The sequence below is a fragment of the Pantherophis guttatus genome, chromosome 1 (assembly GCF_059756535.1).
Source record: "Pantherophis guttatus breed Tessera chromosome 1, ASM5975653v1, whole genome shotgun sequence".
NCBI classification, from domain to species: domain Eukaryota; kingdom Metazoa; phylum Chordata; class Lepidosauria; order Squamata; family Colubridae; genus Pantherophis; species Pantherophis guttatus.
The window spans coordinates 230,418,442-230,441,879 of record NC_142063.1 but is presented as its reverse complement, the minus strand read 5'-3'; the positions used below and the strand labels follow the sequence as shown (position 1 = coordinate 230,441,879).

General features: G+C 35.7%; 1 protein-coding gene across 3 annotated transcripts in view; it reads left to right on the top strand.

The window, feature by feature from the left end:
• Window positions 1–22,992, top strand: part of SLC17A5 (solute carrier family 17 member 5) — a 32,251-nt gene extending 9,259 nt beyond the window's left edge. For 2 of the 3 annotated variants that reach the window (XM_087882533.1, XM_060689161.2), the window contains exons 3-12: window positions 5,027–5,223; window positions 6,789–7,022; window positions 8,756–8,843; window positions 9,115–9,201; window positions 9,816–9,934; window positions 10,360–10,518; window positions 12,230–12,362; window positions 17,459–17,606; window positions 19,850–19,940; window positions 22,425–22,992. In XM_087882533.1, coding sequence (XP_087738659.1) covers window positions 5,027–5,223; window positions 6,789–7,022; window positions 8,756–8,843; window positions 9,115–9,201; window positions 9,816–9,934; window positions 10,360–10,518; window positions 12,230–12,362; window positions 17,459–17,606; window positions 19,850–19,940; window positions 22,425–22,562 — 1,394 coding nt within the window. In that variant the 3' untranslated portion in view covers window positions 22,563–22,992. Of the gene's footprint in view, window positions 1–2,775; window positions 3,121–5,026; window positions 5,224–6,788; window positions 7,023–8,755; window positions 8,844–9,114; window positions 9,202–9,815; window positions 9,935–10,359; window positions 10,519–12,229; window positions 12,363–17,458; window positions 17,607–19,849; window positions 19,941–22,424 lie in introns of those variants that run through there. The other variant, XM_034431896.3, reaches the window with a different exon arrangement.
• The last annotated feature ends 446 nt before the right edge of the window (window positions 22,993–23,438 follow it).

Sequence of the window (23,438 nt, the reverse complement as noted above, 5' to 3'; positions counted from 1 at the left end):
CAATTGTGAATGAAATGTTTGCTAGTTATATCTGAATAGTCCTGGGTATACAGATTGAAATCTGTTTTGCAGTTATGTTCTTGTTTTCTTTTGTCCCTTGCCCTTTCTTTAATTTAACATTTGGCTAAAATCCTTACATTTCAGTTAGTTAATTTGTAGAACTTTCTTCTATTCTTAATTTCTGAGTTTATTTTTACTTTTTTGGTCTGAAATTGCTATATTACCATTTAAATACAGCTAATTACAGGAATGGCATATTCCTTTTTATTTTTGCTCTGTGATTTTTATATTGAAAGGCAAGTAGTCAAATTGAAAAAGATGAATTTGAAATTGTTTTCTTGCAGGAGATACACATTCCAAAAATCTATCCTGAAAATATAAGGTTTTTTAATTCATATTAAAAAGTTCTGTACCATTCAGAGCTTGAATGGGATGCATAGAGAATGAATAATTATTTATTCATTCTCCTTTAATTCTCTCAATTTTCTCATTTAAAGATGTAATTTTAACAAATTATTTTTCCTTCCGGTCGAGCTCAATTCCTGATAACTTCCTGTCTACATTTTTCTGCCAACAGTAGAAAGTGTGGTATTGTACGACCTGAATACCCTTTGAAGTATTCCATACCAAAGATGGTGATAAATTGGACCATTTACAAATGTACTAAATTATTGTAAAGTAGGGATATGACATTCACAGGAGCATGGTCTGAAAAGTTAGTAGTATCTATATAACATACTTTGTTTTTAGATGTAAAGGAATAGGATACCAGAATATAATCAAACAAATGCAGCAATCCATATTCAAAAGAAAGCAAAATTCAAGGCAGGTTGAATGGATCATAAAACACCCATCACATTACATTTGTACATATAACCTTGCAAAGTATTACAAATCTGAGAATATAATTGGGGACTGGAAGTTTTAGTGTACATGACTAATTTTATCTCTGGAACAACTTTGTGAGGCACATTGGAATATTTCTCAGACAAGTCACTAAGAGGAATTTAAGGTATTTCAAAAGTTCTTTTTTGATATGGTTTGGAGGGGGAAATCACCTGGTTAAAGAAAAAAAGCTTAAAATAATGGGGTAATACCTCAGGGTATTTGAATTTCAAACAATATGTTTTCTGTGTGGTATAATTAAACATAGCAATGCAAGGGAAACAGGGTTTATCACAGAAAACTAATTTTAAATAGTCACAATTCAGTGGTTAAAAGCACTAGCTTCAAAATACAGTGAAGTTATCTTCAGTGTTCTGGATTAACCTTAAAAATGGAAAGTACAGTATTTAACGTTCTGTATTTACAAGTAGTCTTTGCTTAACAAAGCTAATTGGGAACAGAGACTGTTGTCAAGCAACATGGTTGTAAGTAGAAAGAGGTTGTGCCTCTGCTGTTTAGCAGCAGCAGCAGTTCCAGCCAACCCAGTTGTCATCATTTAGCGAAGACCACACAAGTTCTTGCAATTTCCTGCAAGTTTCCCCATTGATTTTGCCTGTGGCAAATTGGCAGGGAAAATAGCAAATTGTGATCATGTGACCATGGGATGCTGCAAGAGCCATACATACGAGGACCATTTGTAACTACCGCTTGTCCAACACTGTCGTAAATTTGAACAGTCACTGAATGAATGGCCATCAAATGAGGACCACCTGTACTTATCAGAAAATGAGTTTTAACCTACCTTATTTTTTAATTAAAAATCTACTAAGCATAATAGGTTTTAAGTCACTAAAATGTTGGTTTTAAATGCAAATTAGCCCCCAAAATGTATCAAGTGGTGAAGTTCAGTATTTTATGAATGATTAAGTTAGCAACTAGGCAGATTCTTATCGTTTGTGCATATCCCTCATTCAAATCTGCGAAGCTCTCCCATAGATGATTTAGGATTAGCTGTTGTCTTTCAGCTAATAGAAGAATACAATTGTCTACTGTTGTGTACTATTAGAAGGATGACAGAAATATGTTTTTACAAAATGTATACATAGAATTTTCTTTACTAGCTTACCCTAGTACTAGCACTGTGGTGTAGTTGCAGTATTTATCATAACATGCTTGATGTACCTTTGAGCTTCTAAAAGATCTGGTTGGTTACTATTGGACACTGAATTCTAGGACTTTGATCTCCCTGATTGAAGTAGTTCTTATGTATTTCAGACAGCTGATTCACTCTGTTTATCTAGTCTAGAAGCCACAGTTAACTCTGAGTTAAAACCAGTTTATAAAAATAAGACGGCCGTCTTATGAGTCACCATAGATTATTATGTCATATTTATACAAGGCAAAATATAAAAAAAAGCATTACAATTATTAGTGTATTTTTTTAAAAAAAAATCCACTGGAATACGTGTCTTTCCCCTTCTCATGCTAATCTTTCATTTCATAGTTTTTACAGCAAAAGGTATACTGATAGAACTTCACATGTGTATGTGGATTGGTACCGGCAAAATAAAAAAAAGGTCCTTTTCTTTCCATGCCTGTGTAGCTATAAAATTGTCATTGATTTCTTCACACATGAGGAAATAACTGTGATCGATAGCTCTATTTACAACTTAGCAACATAGGTTGACTTAAAGCAAACATTTAGTATAAAGTAAATGTCTATTTTGTGGGTGTGTGCGTGTGCACACATCCGCATAGGACACAATGGAAATAAATTATAGGGAGAATGAAAAGGAATGTTTTGTTTAAATCTAGAAGAAAGGAAGTTGCTGAAAAAATAGCTGTTCAACAGGATATTCCACACGCAGCAGAGAAGTAGAACTGGGAGGAGGGAACATGTAAATGTAATTGGTGAAAAGAGCAGTGGATTCAGGTTAGCGTCACTGGTGAACAGCAGCATATTAGTGCCAGTAGCATTAAAAAGCATTGCGTACTATTAACGTTTTGTATGGGAACAGCAAGATTTTACCTTTGAAGAATATGCTATGTCTAGTTTAGACTGTTCGCATAAAAAAATAAGACGGAAGCTTCCTCAAAGAATTTCCAGGAAGTTTCTGTTCTGTTCTGATCATGGAACATTTCAATAAATCTGCACAACAATAACTAGGAAATGATACAATATGAATATGAAAACAAGATTGGTTGCAAAAACAGAAGCTTCCTTGGATGTTAAAGGTAAGAAATTACCTTTGAAAGGTACTTATATTAAGTGGTACAAGTCAAAATCTTTTCCAAATTGAAAAAAAAGTATTTTGCTATATTATTTAATTTTTTTTCAGGGAAAAATAGTATTTTCTTTGTTTTATGTATATTTAAAGCAAGATGATGGTGAATGTGATATGGTATATTTGTATATTAGGATAGTAAGTGCTGTGTTAAGACATTATTAAATTTTATCAATTTATCAGAAAGGCTTATCAAAAAGGGAGATTGTTTTTCATGTTTGTTTTTAATTGTAATACTATAAGTTTCTGTTCCTTACTTCTGTTTATTCCAATTAGACCTGTCCTTGAATAATTGTGCTAGAATTGCAATAGGCTTTATAATATACTAGATTTCAGTTTTGTAAAAATAATATAAAGAATATGAAGTTTATAGCACTTATTATTTGATCCTATTTATTAGACTTTATGTATTGTTGACTAAACATGGCATCAAATTAATGTTCTATTCGTTTAACTTTATTTTGTTTAACCTAAAAGGTACTAGGAAGGCTGTTGCTAATATCATGTAAAGAATCTTAAAATCCAAAGCCCTTTAATTCCCGGTAAAATGAAACCTGCATCTATATGATTTTAATCTACTTGGACTTAATGTTCAAGCTTTTCATTATTTATAAAGGTAAATTCATTTTTAAAGCTGGAAGGATTAGAGAAAGAACAATAGCTACTATGTATGAATAATCATTACACCTTCTAAAAAAGTTCAAGTAGTGAATGTATAGCAAGTGATATCATGGTACCATGAATTTGGGTGGGGAACTGCAGATTTATAGAATAATTTTTGCCAAAAATTGCTGCTGGAAAGAGTGTGCTTAGTCTGGATTTCCTGAAGAAGCCCTTCAAAGGAGTTTGCTGTTTCAATAATTTTAATATTTGTAAGCCACCCAGAGTCACTTATGTGAAATAGGCAACTATATAAATCAATCCAACAAGCAAATAAAATGTTTATGTTATTTGCAGCTTTTATGCTCCTATATTTTTAAGAGATAGCCATGAATTCAATTTAACTTTCAAATTCCATTTGTTCTTAGTGTTGCAAGTTTGCATCCCTTCTTGTCATCAATCATTATCAATGATTGCGTCATGTCAGCTGAGAGGGCTCAAGCAGAGGACTTTCAACTTTTTCACTTTGAGTTTATGGACAGTAAAATATGATATCTGGGGAGATAGGAACCCATCTATTCAATCTTGTATTTTGTATTTTAAATTTCATGTCATATAGCATTTTAATTGTGATGTTCCTGAGATGAATAAACAAACAGGAGCCACCCCATCTCTATTAGTCTTTACTGTCTCTGATAAAATTAAAACTTCACCAGGAGCTTTCCCTATCCTGATCTATTTAGCTTCTTGCTGCCCTGATAGCAGAGGCCAGGCCTGTAGATGGTTATCTCCTAGTGGTGACCTTGTTGTCTCTACTTTGGAGACCTTGATTTTAACCAAGGGAAACTTTGCTAATAAAAACATGCTGTTATTGGTAGTCTGGAGATGAGATGGAGACAGATGTAGAATTGTATCCAGAAGATTATCGAAGTGAATCCAGCATCAACTCTCCTACCTCTTTTGTGCCATGTGGAACTATCATAACAATTTACCTCTGTTGATTAAGTCTGCTTATTTTATTGTGAATCAGTTACTTACTCCCATATACAGTCTTACTTAATCCACTACTATGGTTCTTTGATGGGGATAAATGGAGTAGAAAATGCTTTACGTCTTGCTTCTTGCGGGAATAGGCTAATCTTAATGGTGTTGACCCTTGTATTTGGTTAAATATTACAGCTGAGCAAGACTACAAGGATTATTTGTCCTTGGAAGAAAATGCCATTAACAATTATGTGTTTTTCTTTTTCTTTTAGTGCCCTTATGGTGTTCTGCTCGCCTCAGTTTAGCAATATGGGCCTTCTTTGGATTCTTCCTCTTGTACGCACTTCGTGTGAATTTAAGTGTTGCCTTAGTGGACATGGTAGAACCAAATACAAGCTTGAACAAGAATATCACCTCAAATGTGTGCCCGGAACATTCTTCCACTCCAGTAGCTCCTCGTAATACTACGGTAATTTTAACAAGTTTATTTTTGAGAATGTGAGCTATACCTAATTGTTAAGAATTAGATCTATAATGGAAGACTGGGATGCCAATAGGCTTCAGCAAGTTTTTATTGACTAGATTATTTCTTTTCTTCCCACAAGAAGAATATCTCTGCAAATTATAATAAACAAAGCCTATCACAGGGGTCTGCAACCTTAAATACTCAAAGAGCGATTTGGACCCGTTTCCCACAAAAAAGAAAACACCGGGAGCCACAAAACCTGGGTGGGCTTGGCCAACTCAATGTCACTCACTTGCACCAGTCACATGACCCCCCCCAGCCACGCCTACCCAGCCGGTCATTAGGGTAGACAACCAGTTGTTAAAAACACCGGGAACCACAAAATCCTTTTGACATCTCTCCCTCTCTCTTCCCCTCTCTCCCTCTCTCTATGTCTCTCTCTCCCCTCCTCTCTGTATCTCTCTGTCTCTGCCCTGGCCACTTCTGCATCCCCCGCCGTTGCCCCCCACCTTCTCAGGCCAGGTGAGGAGTGACTGGGAGGGGAGAGCCAGCCAGCGGTGGCATCACCTGACAGGGAGCCACAGCAGAGGGTCCAAAGAGCCGCATGCGGCTCCAGAACCGCAGGTTGCTGACCTTTGGCCTATCATATGTTGGTTCCTCAACCTTCCAAAAGACACACTGCTGTGTGAAAAGGCTTGGAAAAGATGCTTGCTGTTTCTTTTAACTAATGTAGTCGTTTCTAAATGAATATATTTGGGCTGTAATCCTGTAAATATAATCAAGGAATAAGGGGCCAAGGAACCCAAAGAAACTCAAATCAGATAAATTTGAGTAGCATTGTGTTGTATGTCAAGTTTTGGATTTGAATAAGTCCTCTTAGGAAGTATGTACTATACATTGGGAGCGTAGTGTCCTACTGACTTTGGGAAGCTAACAATTCCTGAAACTCAACATAATCTTATACAGATTTATGATACAATGCAATTATGGTGCTTAATAAACTATCCCTTATCTTAGCATGATATATATCAGGCTCCACTAATATCTTGCGCCAGGGACAGAGAACAGAGATATATCAGTGATCAGATTTAGTATAAGAGACTTCTTTTATTTATGTACCTTTAACAATGCTCTTTGGACTGCTAACAAAAGTGTGTAATGTCTTATATTTCAAGCATGGTAACATAATCAGTTGAATGCATTGATAAAAATAGAAAACAAACCAGAAAAAGATTCCAAAACAATGTATATATTATTTACATTATTTAAAAACAGTTTTATAACACTTCTCTTTGACATATTGTAATAATTAAATTAGCAAACAGTTTAAAAAATGATGTTTTTGTAGTGGGTATACATTGTAAGAAGCTTTTTTTCATATATGTCATACTAATGAGCACAGAGATTACTGTTACAGAAAATGTCATTTGTTAACCAGGCTGTAACTGGGAGCAAATTCCACAAAGGCTCATGTGTCATTAAAGAGTGAGAGAACACAGTATTTATTTTATTTTATTTTTGCTCTTATGATGTAGAAAATATTGCCTCTTCCTCTCTCCTGTTTTTAGGGAAAAAGCTATCCTTGGGATGCTGATATGCAAGGCTGGATCCTTGGGTCCTTCTTCTATGGCTACATCATTACTCAGGTTCCTGGGGGATATCTGGCACGCCGATTTGGGGCAAAGCTGCTGCTAGGTTTTGGCATCTTGGGTACTGCTGTTTTCACCTTGTTCACACCGTTAGCAGCAGATCTAGGAGCTGGGTTCCTCATAGCAGTCAGAGTTTTGGAAGGTCTAGGCGAGGTAATCTCTTGTTTTTCATTTGATATTGGCAAAACGGTGGGAAAGAAGGGAAAACACCCAAGTCATTAATTGACCCCTGCTCTTCATAGTTTTCTGACATGAGTATCTCCTGCCTACTCACTCTCTTAAATCTTGTCACAGAACTTCAACATGTTGTACTTAGATATGGAACTTGAGTGTTCCTTTTCCGTCAGTTCTTCTAGGTTCACATGAAAATTATGTGAAACACATTATGAAAATAATGTGGGTTTTTTTTTTTTGTGAGTGCAACTCTAGTATTTGCAAAAGACAAAGTGTGTAAGGCACAATCTTTGTGAAAAAAATGTAGATATGAAGAGTAGTATACTGTTCTGTACCTGAATAATCCAACCCTCTCTAGTCCTGCTGCCTCATATTAGTAGAAGGCATTTATGGGAGGGATGAGCAAAGAATGTCAAGAACATTAAATCCCCAAAATGAAGGCACAAAAGCAAATTTCAGCTTCATCCACACCTTACAGTATTTAATGGAGCACTTTGTTTTTTGTCGCAGTTAATCATTTTCAAGGCAGTTCTCAATATTTTGGAACACAAAATAGTTTAGTCATTAAATCAGATTCATGATGTAAAATTATGCCCAGAGTTACATTACAGGAGAAATGGGAGGGATAAAAATTTAATAAATAAAATGCCATACATCTACTCATTTGAGTATCTTTAAAAATATCAGCAGAGCAAACCATTCAAGAGTTGACCAGAATAAAATATTAGTTTAGTTGTCTTGAGAGGCATCCAAAGTTGACAGCCATTAAAAGAATAGACTCTGCCCATAATATTCTCCCTAGTGAACAATGAAAGACTAGTTTCTTAGAAGCTGATCATAGAAGTGTCCTAGAAGCTGATCCTAAAACGGATTGTCCCGTTGCATCTTCGGATGCTCATACATCTTAAACATTATTGCTTCTTGTTTTCATTTTAAATTCTGCATTATTTTAACTCAGGTCTAACTTAATTTAAGAATAAGTGTTATTTTTTTTTATTAAAAAATCTTTCACTGCCTGATTACATTACATCATGCTTCACTACGTATCAGTATTTAAGGGCTAGATAGAAGAAATATTTTGGTAGCTAAGACTTGGCAAAAATTGAGAGATCAGTATACCCGTCCACAAAACATTTTCATCTAAAGATCTGTGATGGGCACAAATTTAGTTCTGCTTAATTGCTCTTTAGCTATGTGGACTTGCTGAAAACAACGGCTTCATGCTAATATAATCAGTACTTTCCCAGGATTTATTGAAGGAAAAAACATTTCATTAAAATAAAATATTGTATTTTATCAATGAATACTTATCTTGTTTTTTATATATATATTACACATAATACTCACACACACACACGTATGTATGTATGTATGTATTTCTCTTTAGCCAGGTTCTTCCTACGTAAACCAAGATTTTTATGCAGCCCTAGTTCAGTGAAATTGCAATCCACTAGTTTCTAGGCTTTTTTCAGGCAGCCAGCAAGTACCCTGCTGCCCATTGCTGGCTGCCTGAAAAAAGCCTAGAAACTAGTGGATTGTGATTTCACTGAACTAGGGCTGCATAAAAATCTTGGTTTACGTAGGAAGAACCTGGCTAAGGAGAAATACACATAAAGTCCTACGAAAAGAAAAGAAAACACACACACAGACATACACACACACACACACACACACACACACATATATATATAATAAACATATATATTTTTCAGGGTGTAACGTTCCCAGCCATGCATGCAATGTGGTCTAATTGGGCTCCTCCATTAGAACGCAGTAAACTCCTTAGTATTTCATATGCAGGTAAGATTTCATAAATATTTTTAAATTTGACCATGGTTGACGGGTGGGGGGGGGGGCGAGAAGATGTTGCAGGGCTATGAATTTCCTCCCTTCCCTCATCCTGTATTCTTCTTGGTATTCATGACCATGGCTCACTGTAATGCAGGCCTTGCTTTTAACCAGGTTATCATGGTTGTTGTTGGTAGTCAGTTGTTATTTTAGCCACGGTTGATAATTTGTTTACAAGATACATACTGTCAGCATTTTTTTAAAAAAATCTTTTCATTTGTAGGTGCACAGCTAGGAACAGTTGTCTCACTTCCCTTGTCTGGTGTAATATGCTTTTATGTAGATTGGAGTTACGTATTCTACATATTTGGTAAGCATAATTCTTTGCTTTAAGGCTTTTTATGTTTATCTGTACATTGTACAGATGCTTTATTTTTCATAGTTCTGGAGATTTTGATTGTGTGATTTTATTTCATTTTTTCTGTCAGGGAGATTCAAAAATGCAAATTGTTAAGAAATTTGGTGATTCCAAGCAGTCGTGGGATGTGGGCTTGTATTTTCCTTAATAATTCAGCCTTTATGTAATCCTATTTTCTAAGCATTTCGCGTGTGTGTGTGTGTGTGTGTGTGTGTGTGTGTGTGTGTGTGTGTGTTTCTCTCCTCTCCCAGCTGCTATCATTTTACATTTAACACCTTTAGCCATACTGGAGCCAACAGATCTGAAAGTTAATATGTTAAGTACTATCTATTATGCACTAACAATTGATTTTGATATAGCTGGGACACATTGACACAAACTTGTAAACATCACACAGAAACAATGCTGTTGAAATGCCCTGTAACGTTTCAAGGTTTTTTTTTCCTTGCAAAGGATTGTTACAAGACTCTTATATACACATGCAGATAATTTCTAGTTAGTCTAACCATAGACATTTTTTTCTTGTCTTCAACTTAAACACAAGCACTTTTTTCTTTCACTTTAAGGTACCTTAGGTGTGTTGTGGTTCCTTTTCTGGATATGTATTGTTAGTGATACACCTGAAACTCACAAGACAATTTCCCCTGCTGAAAAAGAATATATTCTGTCTTCCCTTTCACAACAGGTACGAACCATCAACAAATAGTTATCATCCAGGTTAATTGCAATATAAAGTATAAATATCCACTGTCTATATAAAAGGGAAAAGTAGTCCTTAAATATGCTTTTAATCCAGCTAATTTTTAAAAAAATTCAAAGACTAATAAGGGTTCCCATTCATCTTAAAAAACAAGTTCTTCAAACCTATGATTTTCGTTTTAAGTTAATACAGCCTAACAAACTATAGTGAAATGGTGGTAGCTATTCTCCAATGAAAGAGATTTAGATTCAGTAAGATATACTACCTAATCATATAGCCTAGTTTTTTTATATTGCATCTGTGTGCAAAAATTTATGTCAAAATTAATCCTTCATAATGCTGAATAACTGATTGTTTAAAAATTAAATTCCTTGAGATCTGAAGGTTTTGAATGTATTCTTTTCATTTAGCTTTCTACCCAAAAATCTGTGCCTTGGAAAGCCATGTTGAAATCTGTTCCACTGTGGGCCATTGTTGTTGCACACTTTTCTTACAATTGGACATTCTACACTCTCCTTACCCTGCTGCCTACATACATGAAGGAGATTTTGAGATTTGATATGCAGGAGGTAAGCCACTCTATGCATTCCAATTTTACAAAGATTAACTTTAATCCTAAAGTGGTACAACCATGAACCTAGATCCAGGAGGCTTTATAACTGTATTAATTATTCTGAAGTAATTCAGTTAATATCTAGACTGAATGAGAATTTGATTCCCAATCTTAGGCCCAATTCTTGCATTTCTGTCCATCTTTCTATTCAACAGATAGTTCAGATTTTTGTAAGAACCAAAGTATTATATAATCTTCCCGGGATATGGCTATAGTTAAATTACTGTGTGTGTACTCCAGGAGAATTCCTTTTATGAAATTATCGTAATAAATGGACATTATGAACTCTTTTAGTGGGGTCTTTTCACAAGTAATCATGTCTTCTGGGTGGACTATTCTAAAAGGAACAAAAATGGAGAAAAATGTTGGCTTCCTACAGATTGCCTAATGCATACTTGCATTTCTTCAGAAGGTTATATACTTAACCTAAGTACAAGGGAAGAATCTTAGTAACAGGACAGATCAGTTTAAATTCTTCAGTTAATATGTAATCAGAACTTGGAATCTTGCTTCCTTTTTTCTCTTTTTATATAGTCTACATCATAGGTGGCAAACTCACCACGTCTCATTGCCGTCACGTGACATTTCATGATGTTTTCTCCATTCATGGAGCTGGGGTGGGCGTGGCCTATGTGTGATGCAGTTTGACACTCCTGGTCTACTGGGGGGGGTTCTTTTTTTTTTTTTAACTGCAATGCTTTAAATCTAAAAGGGGCTGTTGAACTAATATTTCCCTCTCCCCCAGTAAAATACACCTAAACCAGGGGTGAAATCCAGCATGTTCTGACAGGTTCTGGAGAACTGGTAGCAGAAATTTTGAGCAGTTTGGAGAACCTATAGCGGAAATTTTGAGTAGTTCGGAGAACCAGCAAATACCACCTCTGGCTGGCCCCAGAGTAGGGTGGGAATGGAGATTTTGCAATATCCTTCCCCTGGAGTGGGGTGGGAATGGAGATTTTGCAGTATCCTTCCCCTGCCACGCCCACCAAGCCACACCCACAGAACCGGTAGTAAAAAAATGTGGATTTCACCAGTGATCTAAACCAAATGGGGCAATGGCAATATCCATTCTAATCCAGAATCATGAAAAAAGCTTTTGTCTTAAATTTATAATGGGTCTCCAATGGAACAGGTGTTGCATCTTGGCCGCATACTTAAAATTCATTACTATATTTCTGTTTCCATTGTTTATCATTAAAAAAGGTTACTTTGTTTAAGTAATTTTTAAGTAATGCCTTTATTCTCAAAAACTTCAGGCAATTTCAACAATTGTCTGGGAGCTCCATATTAATATTACGTACATACAAAAGCTTTTATAGTGAAGGAAGCCAGAGAGAGGCTGTATTTTTCTCATCTTGCAAACATCTTTTTGGTGGTTGGAAGGAATGAAGTAACCTGAAGATGGATCAGTATCAAAAGAGCCACAAAAAGTTGTATATAAATTACTGGTCACCTGCCTGCATTATTTACTAATATATTGTTTCTGTTTGTGTTTATTTTTAAATCTGTGATCCTCTATAGGAGTGTGTGTGTTTGTGTTCGATCATATCTAAAAATATGATACATTACTTATGCTTATATCATAAATCATATCTATGATCCGACAAAGAATTGTTCAAACTATTTTTAATAACAGAACCATCCCCAACCATTTTCCCCCTCTACAGAATGGATTCTTATCTGCACTTCCTTATTTTGGTTGCTGGGTTTGTATAATTGTGTGTGGTCAGTTTGCGGACTATTTACGGGAAAAGAAAAATATGTCAACAGTCTGTGTTCGCAAAACATTTACAGCAATAGGTAAGAAAAGCATTTGTTTCTAATGTAGCCTATAGCTCATTGAGAATACTTGGTATTTTAGAATACTTAGCATTTGATATGCCACAGTTTAATTTTTTGAATGTAAATATATATATTCCAAATGCCATATCTGGAAATGAATGAATGAGAATATATATTCATATATATATATATGATGTCTTAGTCTACACAAATTCCAATAGCTCCCTAGGACACACTATCTACCAGAAGAAAACACACACAAACCGCTATCTGCACGCACTCTCACACCACCACCCTGCCCAGATCAACTCTGTAGCCAAGACACTCATTTCCAGAACAAAACGCTTAGCTGACGAACAACACCTAAAAACCGAACTACACACCCTCACTAACGTACTAACATCCAATGGATTCCAAAGAAATAAGATCACCAACCTAATCCAAAAAGAAACCCCCACTAAAATCCAAGACAGAGAACAAGAAAACGGCAAAGCCCTCCTCCCATACATAAAAGACACCACAGACAGAATAAGCAAAATCCTCCACAAACATAACATCAAGACAGCATTCTGCACAAACCAAAAAATATCCACCATCCTAAGGAACCCCAAAGACAAAATTGAGTTAGAAAATCAAGGAGTATATGAAATCCCATGCACCGCCTGCCCCACCACATACATCGGACAAACCAACAGACGAATAAGTGCACGCATAGAAGAACACAAGAACTCAGTCAGAAAAGAGGAACCAACTTCTTCCCTAGTCCAACACCTTAAAGCCACAGGACATGATATTGACTTTAAAAAGACCAGAACTATCGCCAAAACTGAACACTTTAACAACAGAATAATCAGAGAAGCCATCGAGATAGAAAAACGCCCACACAGCATGAACAAACGAGACGGTACCTCCCGCCTACCAGCCATTTGGAAACCCGCCCTTATTGACAAACGAGTCCCTAACACGACGAATGACACCAGACCCACACTCACGAGAGCCACACAGGATGTCACCACCACACATCCACGCAGAAAGCAGACTCAAACCCACACTGATAATTAGCCACGACCAAGGACCAGAAGCCAGACCGCAGCTGCATCATTAGCCACTTTAAACCCCTCCAATCCATACATGAAGCAGACTGACACCCACCATGAAGAGCTCGCACGGCCACAAACACGAAGCCAAACAACAACGCAGCTCACCAGCTCAAATCCCCCTGCAACTCAGACTAAGCTGAGCACAACCAAGCCCCCACCCAAACAGAACACACCCCCAGCCAATCAGAGCACAACCAACCCCCCATCCAATCAGAGCACAGCCAAGCCCCTAACCAATCAGAACACACCTCCACCCAATCAGAATACAGCCAAGTTCCCACCCAATCAGCTCACACCCCCACTAGCAGTTAAACGGAAGAGACAGCTGCAATCTCACATTGCTCCTGGAAGCACGAAGCCGAGAACACCAGCCTGAAGATGACGAATGAGACTTCGTCGAAACGTCGCCAAGACACTTCCAATTTTACGTGGGAGAAGACCCGAATAACCAAAGACCTACATACAAACACCCGCGAAAACCTGAGAAAACGTGTGTGTGTATATATATATATATATGCATATTCTTTCTAGCCAGGTTTTACCTACGTAAACTACGTAAACCTGGCTAGAAAGAATATGCACATAAAAGCCTACGAAAAAGGAAAAGAGACATATATATATATATATATGCGTGTGTGTGTGTATGTATGTATCGTATGTATGTATGTATGCATGTATGTATGTATGTATGTATGTATATATTTCTCTTTAGCCAGGTTCTTCCTACGTAAACCAAGATTTTTATGCAGCCTTAGTTCAGTGAAATCTTCCAATGGGCAGCAGGGAGCTTGCTGGCTGCTGGAAAAAAAGCCCAGAAACTAGTGGATTGGAATTTCACTGAACTACGGCTGCATAAAAATCTTGGTTTACGTAGGAAGAACCTGGCTAAAGAGAAATACACATAAAGGCCTACGAAAAGAAAAGAAAAGAAAACAAAACAAAACAAATATATATATATATATATATATATATATACTCATTCATTCATTTCCAGATATGGCATTTCTTACATAAGATGGACTTTCCCAATTACAGTACATTTGTTGGTCAGAAGGACCCTGCTCCTTCCTGGATTGACTCAGTATATCTTGCATATGTGTGAAGGTCACAATCTAGAAGACTATATGAATCTTGTATAAGTATGATTCTTAAAATAAGATTTCCCTATGGTAATTACATCTATTTCGGGTCTGAACAACCAGACACACATGTGCAGAATGCAACCTAATTATTATGTTCTACCTGTAATAGAGGAATTTTCCCAGTCTGGCTGCAACAATTAGACAAGGCTCTAAGAAACCTGGGGGAGGAGTAATTTTAGCCTAGAATCACTGCACACATGCAAAAGAGCTAACTCCCTGTTTGAACTCCCTCCCTGCCAGGCTGGTGCTTCTCAACATCTAACAATGATAAGGATCACCCTGATATTTTAGGAACATTTTTTTTTTGGGGGGGGGGTGAGGGAAAGCATGAGCAAAACATGCTAGCATTATAACTTTGCTCAAAATGATAGGAAGCTGCCTTATGCCAATTCAAACTTTTGCCCACCTGATAAATGGCATAATACGAAGTAGTTTCTGTAGTACTAGGTAGAAATTAGCTCTCCTGAAGTTCAGAAAAGCATCTTCTGTAGGATTACTTAGACATACCAGTATGCTGCTTCTACTCATAATTGCTTGTTTTAAATGCAGCTGCCATGCTCTTGCTTCCCTCTGAATCTTTTGATAACTTAATACCTTGAAACAAACTGAAATTATAATGCATACATTAATTTTGAGATTATTAGGTAAGGAAATTGCTATCTTTATTCACAATTCTTTTTTTGTTTTGTTTCCCACATTAGTCTTTGCTTGCTGCCTTGCCTTAAAATAAATAGCTGTGAATACAATAAAGACCATTAATAACTTGGTGTATTCTTTTTTTACAGACCCAATTGATTTTTAATACAGATTCAGTATGTTGATTTTAATAAAGCTGCAGCAACATCTTGGGTGTTGCTATAAAACATGAAAGGCAGTTTACCCCATCTGAATTTTAAAGTTTGTTTTGTACACTAGATGGCAGGATAATCACGCGATATTTTCTAATTTAATTCTTTTTGTTTATCATAGCAAAATAGTAATAATCAGCCAATCTCAAAGTATCACATAGAGCACACAAATTCATATACCTTTAGCTTGCATTAAAAACCAGTTGATTTTTTAAAATCATATGGACAACAAAATTGAACCTCCCAGAAAGTCTAGCAGGAATTTTATTTATTTATTTATTTATTATTTATTAATTAAATTTCTATACCGCCCTTCTCCAAATAGGACTCAGGGAGGTGCACAGCCAAAGTAAAAACAGAACATACAAAATTTAAAAACAGTGTTAAAATAATTAAATATTTTGGCTGTAAATTAAAACAACCCAATTTAAAATCAATTTAAAATTTAACTCAAGCCAGCCCAGCTAGTTGAAATAAATAGGTTTTCAGGGCCCGACGAAAAATCCGGAGGTCTGTTATTGTACGTAACTCTGGGGGAAGGTTGTTCCAGAGGGTGGGTGCCGTCACAGAGAAGGCTCTCCCCCTGGGGGTCGCCAGCCGACATTGTCTGGCGGACGGCACCCTGAGGAGGCCCACTCTGTGCGAGCGTACTGGCCGGTGGGAGGCTATTGGTGGCAGAAGGCGGTCTCGTAAGTACCCTGGCCCTAAGCCATGGAGCGCTTTAAAGGTGGTCACCAACACCTTGAAGCGCACCCGGAAGACCACCGAGAGCCAGTGCAGCTCGCGCAGGAGAGGTGTCACATGGGAGCACCTCGTTGCCCCCATAATCCCCCGCGCGGCCGCGTTCTGGACCAGCTGGAGCCTCCAGGTGCACCCCAGGGGGATGCACATTTTGATGCACATTTTGTAATATGGCTAGTAGAAAGCATAAGTGTAATTTAGTCAAGCCATTAAAAACAGTTTCATGTTACTCCAGCAAACACCATTATTTTGAATTAATTTGAATCTTTCAGTAACAATGTTAGATTTCTACCACTTAATATACTGAACTGTCTGTGAAATGCCACTGTATTGGCGATGCATTCTTATATAGGTAGTCTACTTGATGTACAACCATAATTGAGCCTGGAATTGTGTTTGTACATTGTACCAGACATTAAGTGGATCACCACATGACTGGACCCAATTTTATGACTTTTGAAACTGTCATAAAGCAAACATTGTAGTTGTAAAGCAAATCCATTGTCCACAATGGGTAGATTTTGCCAAAACCTGGATATAAACTCTGATTTTTTTAAAAAAAATTAAATTGCGGTCATGTGACCATGGAATATTGAGAACCATAAATATGAGCTAGTTGCCAAGTACCCAAAATGTGATAATGTGATTATGGAAAGGAGGCCCAGCCTTTGGAACTTCTAATCCAGCTCATAAGTAGCTCTGGGGAGGTCCATCAAAATTTTGAATAGTTGCTAAGTGACCAGTTATAAATCAAGGTAGCTTACCTGTAAAAGCTATCTTCTATCCAGATTGTTGATCTGCCTATTGAGTTCAACCTTTGTATACAGTGCTATCAAATTACAAATACCCTCATCTTGTGTGCCCACAGTTCTGCCTGCTTTCTTCTAAAATCCTGCTGTCTTTGTTTCCAAATGTCTACATAATACTGTACTAATCCCCTATGTCTCCAATATATTGACTTTCTTGTGCTGATAATATTGTAGTGGGTTCTTTGAGCGTGGATGGAGGAGAATACACCTGCTTCCATTTACAAATTCCAAGGAATATGTATGCCATTCTTGTTCCCTGACAATATACTATGGTACTGTTGAGCTATTGTCTTGTTTTAAACAATGTTATCTTTTATTTAGGGATGAAGGGCGAAATAATGCCTCAGCGACCCTCTGTTGCAGGTCAAGAGCTGAAAGCTATAGCTATAAACAAAAATCAAAACTACACTAAAACATGAAAAGAATTAATAGAAAGTGTTTGTATAAAGTTTCTATTTTTTTGTTTTAATTAAGGAATGGTTGGGCCTGCAGTGTTCCTTATGGCAGCTGGATTTATAGGTTGCAATTATGAAGTGGCAGTTGTATTTTTAACCATATCAACAACACTTGGAGGGTTTTCCACGTCAGGTTATAGTATCAACCACTTGGATATTGCACCATCGTAAGTTTTTTTTTTTTAACTGTTTTTACCACTAGTTAAGTTTTTTACTAGCTGTTAATTAAGCTTTCCTGAAACAGATAATCTCATTATACTATGTATAAGGCACAGAATTCAATGAAGAATGATTTTAGAAATTGTAGATTGTTGCAAACCATGTCATTCCTTTCTTAAGAGATTCTCACAAGTTGAATTTTTATTGTCATCAACATTGGGCATGTTCTCCAAAACTGGTACAAATATCAGAGGACAACTATAGATTCCTTCTTGGTAGACATTTCTTAATGATGAAAGAAAAAATATTTTCATCCTTAATATTTTTGTTGATTTTCCATTAAGAATAAAGATAAATGGAGAAGACTAGGGAAGAGTGACAAATAGAAATTCTATTTGTGAAACAGAACTCTTTCAAAATAATTTTGAAATAATAAAAGTAGGTCTTACAGTGCATGTGACAAAAACTAGTTTCTCTACAAATGTTCCCAGGGCTGCTTCCATTTTAGGCATGCTGTGCCATGTTAATCATGGCTTCTCTCAGATGGAATGGAGAGAACCAAAAACACTTGTCAAAACCAAACTTAAAAAGCAAATCTTGGGCTCAGTTTCTGGTGTCCTCAATCAGAAGAAACTTTCTTAATAAGTTCTCAAATGATAATTACTGGACAGTTTGCAGTTGGCTCCCCTGTATTGGGCAGAAAACCACCACCCAGCATGTGGACAGATTTTGGTGTGGCCAGGTTTTATAAATCTGCCATTGAAAGCTCCATTGGAAAGAGTTCTTTGTTGTCGAAGTGAATGAAAAAAAATATAGAGAAAGAAAAGTTGGGGGGAAATATTTCGTTGTTATGAGTGGAAAGTATTCTCTCCCCAACATGGCTCCTCTAACCTTCCATAGTTACCAGATGTTGTTCTTTTCCCTTACCACTACGGCCATCTGGAGCTGGTGGACAAACAGATGTGTACAGCTGTTAGTCCTCCTCCTTTCCACTTGTCACAGTTCTCATAATGATAGCATCTTCCTGGATCATCAAATGCTCCTCTGATCCATTTGGGTTTTGTGTGTTTGGGAGGGAGGGTGTTTGTTGTTTTGGTTCCCTCACTACACACACATGGGATCATATGCCATTCAATTCTCTAGAACACTGGACATGTTTTTTTTAATTCTCTGGAGAGTGGCAAATACATTTGATAAATAAATCATCTGCAGTCATTTCAAATATAACTTCAAGCAATACCCACCTCAAAATTTAATGTTTAAATTCTTGTTAATCCATTGCAACAAAAACAATACAGATTTTTGTGGCACCTTTAAGAACTATATTATATCATAAGCTTTCCTAGATCATATTTCTTCTAATACATGCAATTGATTGGCTGTTTTAAATTAACTTAATTAATATTAAATTAAATTAAATTAGTTATAAATTATAATTTTAAATTATAATTTCCCCATTATGTTCTACACAATGCTAATAACTAGTTATAAATTTTATTTATCTCATAGATCCCACACCTTAAATATATCTAGTATTTCTGAAATAATATAAGTATAGATTGTACAAGATTATCTAAAAGACACCAGCTGCATTCAGATACCAATACACGGTAATTTATATTGACTGACAATCCTTTATTTCATATATTTTCCCAGAAGGACAATTTTTTTGTGTGTATGGAGATTCTCTTGTAAATGGCATAGTTGTTGAAAAGAGCCAGTTGTAGACATTGTACAACTAAGATATTTCTTAATGGGTGGAAGATCTTACTTTTTTTCTGGAGGGAAATGCTACACTAAGCTGTTTTGAGATAGACTTTGTGCTTAACATTTGCAGGATGCATACCATAGGTATCTACTGTATATGTGTATTTATTAAATAACAATGCTGTTGGAAAATATAGTTTGTCTTAGCTGTCTAGTCTGGGCTTGAAATGAAGTTGGAGAGAAACCATTTAATTTGCAGTGGGAATATCCATGCTAATATCGTAAGAAGCTTGGACACATGAGAAGCGTTTCTAATCCTCTGCAGACAAGTGGATGAATCATGTGTGAAATTCTTTCTCGTCTCCCATTTCAATCTGTCAGGAGGTTTTGGATGCCAAAATGCTTGGACTGCTGTTGAGAAAATTCCTCTGTTGTGGAAGTGCACATATAATTTAATCTGGTTCTGAAGGGGCAGGAAAAGAATTGCAAAATCGAGAACTGGAAAGTTCCAAGGACTAATCCTTGTTTTCTCCTATTAATTTAGCTATGCCGGCATCCTCCTTGGAATCACAAATTCATTTGGTACTATTCCCGGAATGGTAGGACCACTTGTTGCTAAGGGTCTGACTCACAGCGTAAGTCACACTTATTTTATTTTTAGAAATGTAAAAAAAGTCTCGTACCATTCTTAGTTGAATAATAACTGTATTCCCTTGCTGATATCAAAAAGCTGAGCATTAGGGACCTGATTTGTACTTGATAAGAATTCACCACAAAATCCTAAAATCATAGGCCAGCTGAGAAATTGGAAATATATCCCAGGAATGGCCACTGTTAAATTGCACTTTAATTACTTAAAAAAAAAAATCACATGAATCTGTCTAGATACTTTTAAGAAAATATTGACGAGTGTGTCTTAAATTACATATTAATAAATAAATAAATAAATAAATAAATAAATAAATAAAGCCAATTATTTATTTTCCCTTAATATTCTATTTATTAATAGAACTCTGTAAAAATATATCTTTTAGCAAAGAAATTTTGCTCTGAGATTTCCCAATACAAATCTCTTATTTTAAAATAATTCTTCTCATAAAGCACTGCAAAGTAACTCCCAAAGTCAGCAACCAAATTAAGTAAATATAAAATAAAATTAGGATAGTCTATAATCAGGAGATAGCACAGCACCAGAAAGGAAACATGAATTCAAAAATTAATTTTGAAAAAATATATAGGCCAGACCTCTGAAGAATTTTTCTATATATTCACATTAATGTTTCGTTGTTTTTTTAAAAAGGCCATATAGCTAGAAGTTTGTAACTGACTAAGCAGCTTCAAAAAATTCTTTATTTATTTCTCAATATAATACTGGAGGAATGTCAGTTATATTTTACTAAGTATTAAGCATCTTTAGAAACTAGGGTTAAAGTTCTAACTTCAACTGTAGCTTATGTATACAATAAAAATCACATAATATAAATTATAAGTATAGTTCTTTTGTCCTTTTGCTTAATTGGCCAAATTCAATATTTCTTTGTTTTGCACAAATAAATCTGTAACTTTCAAGTATCACTTTTCCCGTTCTCTAAATCAATGGTTTAAATTAGAAATAAATAGTACTTTCCAATATGAGCTCCTTTAAATCTTAACTGAATTCTTATTTTCCATTTCCACACATTGTAGTGGTATCTAAGTCAGTAAACTGAATTTGGTGCTTGTTCCTGAACAAGAGTTGGGAGTGTGGTATCTACACTTTTTTTCTAAGAGAAATGTTTGAATCTTCACATCCTCCTTTTCTTCTGACTTCTTGCTATTTAATTATGCCTGAGGTTGCAATTCAGCAAGGTAGAGTAGAATCTGCCTAAGTCAAACAGTAGCCATAACCTAACATGGAATTAAAATAATTGTTAATTAGTCCTAGCTCTCTTTGTCTATGTGCTTAGAAAGTTATAATTTACATAGTGCAACTGCTGTAGTTGTTTTGTTAACAAAGATCTTGCAGTAGGTGGAAGCAAATTTCCTGGCTAAAACTTCTGCTGTAGCATTGCATTTTTATTTAACAATGAGAATTAAAATGCCTTAGCTATATCAATATTCACATGATTCTTTATGAATTTTATTACTCCAATTATGAATTACTGGAAACTTACAAGCAATGCATTGAAGGGTTAGCCCAAAGTATTCAATTGTGTGTGCAGTTTTTCCCCGATCTAACTTTTACCAAGTTCCTTTCTTTCTTTAGTCACCATTGTAGGCTTTTCTTGGTTCTTCCCAGCTGTATTCACTAGTAATTCATATTTAAGCTTACCATTTTTCTGTGCTTTGCTCAAACTCATTTCTAGGATTCCTTTTCAAACTACACAGTTTAAATCTTGGCCAAACTGACTAGTCCACTTTTCTCATGGAAGGTGGGCAGCCTTTTTTTAAAGAGTTTTTAAAACCCTTTCACAGTTGAAATAATGGCCCCAAAGAAGCAGGAAGTCTCCACTTTCATTGATATCTACAGTGGAGGCAGGATGGAGGGATATAACAAATTATAATAAGATAGAAAACTGTCAATTTATTTAACAACAAGAGAGTGTAGCCACAGATATACAAGAGTGGAGTTTCTGTCATGGTGTCAGTATGAACCTGTGATCATTTTGACACAATTTCAGATTGCCTTAGATGCCTATATCAAAGCTGAATTTTCATTCAGCCATGCAGTTCACTGGGTAATCTTAACCCACTTTATTCGTCTTTAATTCAACTCTCAAGGTTGATGAAATAAAACAATAGGGAAGAGAACAATAGAGCTCTTTGGAGGGAAGTTACGAGTGTAAATAATTTTGCTTAGATATAATAGTCTGGCACAAATACCAAATATTAGTGAATTCAGTTGTAATAATCTTTAAACTATAAATCTTCTTCCCCTTATTAAGAAAGTTGCAAATTGCTGAGCTGTTAACTAGATTAATTACATCTAATATTGAAAAATAATTTTTAATGAGATTAAGAATAAAAAAAATAAAAGACTTGCAAGAGGATACAATGAATATCTTAATGGAAAGCATTTTTCTCACTCTTAAGCATCATCATGCTGTACTGATTCATCCTTTGTATTCCTCTTTTACCAGAACACTATAGAAGAATGGCGGAACGTGTTTTATATTGCTTCTGCCCTTAACTTATTTGGAGCTATTTTCTTTGCATTGTTCAGCAGCGGAGAAGTGCAAAACTGGGCACTCAATGGTTACCATATACATAGGAACTAAAGGAATTCTGGAGAGAATGACAAAGCATTACAATTACGTCACTCGGAATGCCTTTTATGGGGATCTCTGTTAAACTAACAGAGTTCCTTTCCTGGAATTGTAAAGACATTTTACATTTTTAATATGCTGATTTTTGTATTAAACTGGGATCTAATCCAACAGACTTACACTTTCATTTGGTATATATGAAGATGTGCCATACTTTAATCTACGTTATCTACTTTTTAAATATTTATTTATAAAATCAATGGAATATGAGTGATTATTAAAATGCCAAGAAGTTGTAATGAAGGGATAATGTATAAAAAAAAATGCAGAATGTTTGTATTGCCTCAAGAGTGAAGTTGGTTAGAATTGTTGCTATTTTACTTGTATTTTTCATGTCGTATTAATTTAAACAAATGGAAATTAAATGTTCTTTTAAAATGTACATGTTTCCCCATAAATCTGTTATGAAGTTTCCACAAATCAAGGAAGCCACACCCTGATGATTCAGGAATATAAGCCCAAATCCTCAGATGCCTCCTGTCAGAAAAAAGTTTGAAAGCATGGCATTTCACTTTCATCTCTCTATTACTTCAATTCCCACATTAGAATTGAAAAGTAACCCAAATAAATAAAATCACAGAAGCAGACTAATATTTGTGGGCAGCAACTGGCATAAAGGCACTTAATTGTAACTGAGGATGAACAAGTGGCCAGCCAATCGCTTAGGCTCTCTTCAGGGTTTTGATGTGCCCATATACCATTAAAAACTTTTGGCCTACTGTTAATACCTCACTTGTACCAATCTACATTGCAAATAAGCTCCATGTCAATTTGTATTACTATGTCATTCAGACCATCTATACAGCAGGTGTTGTATCACACCTTTTT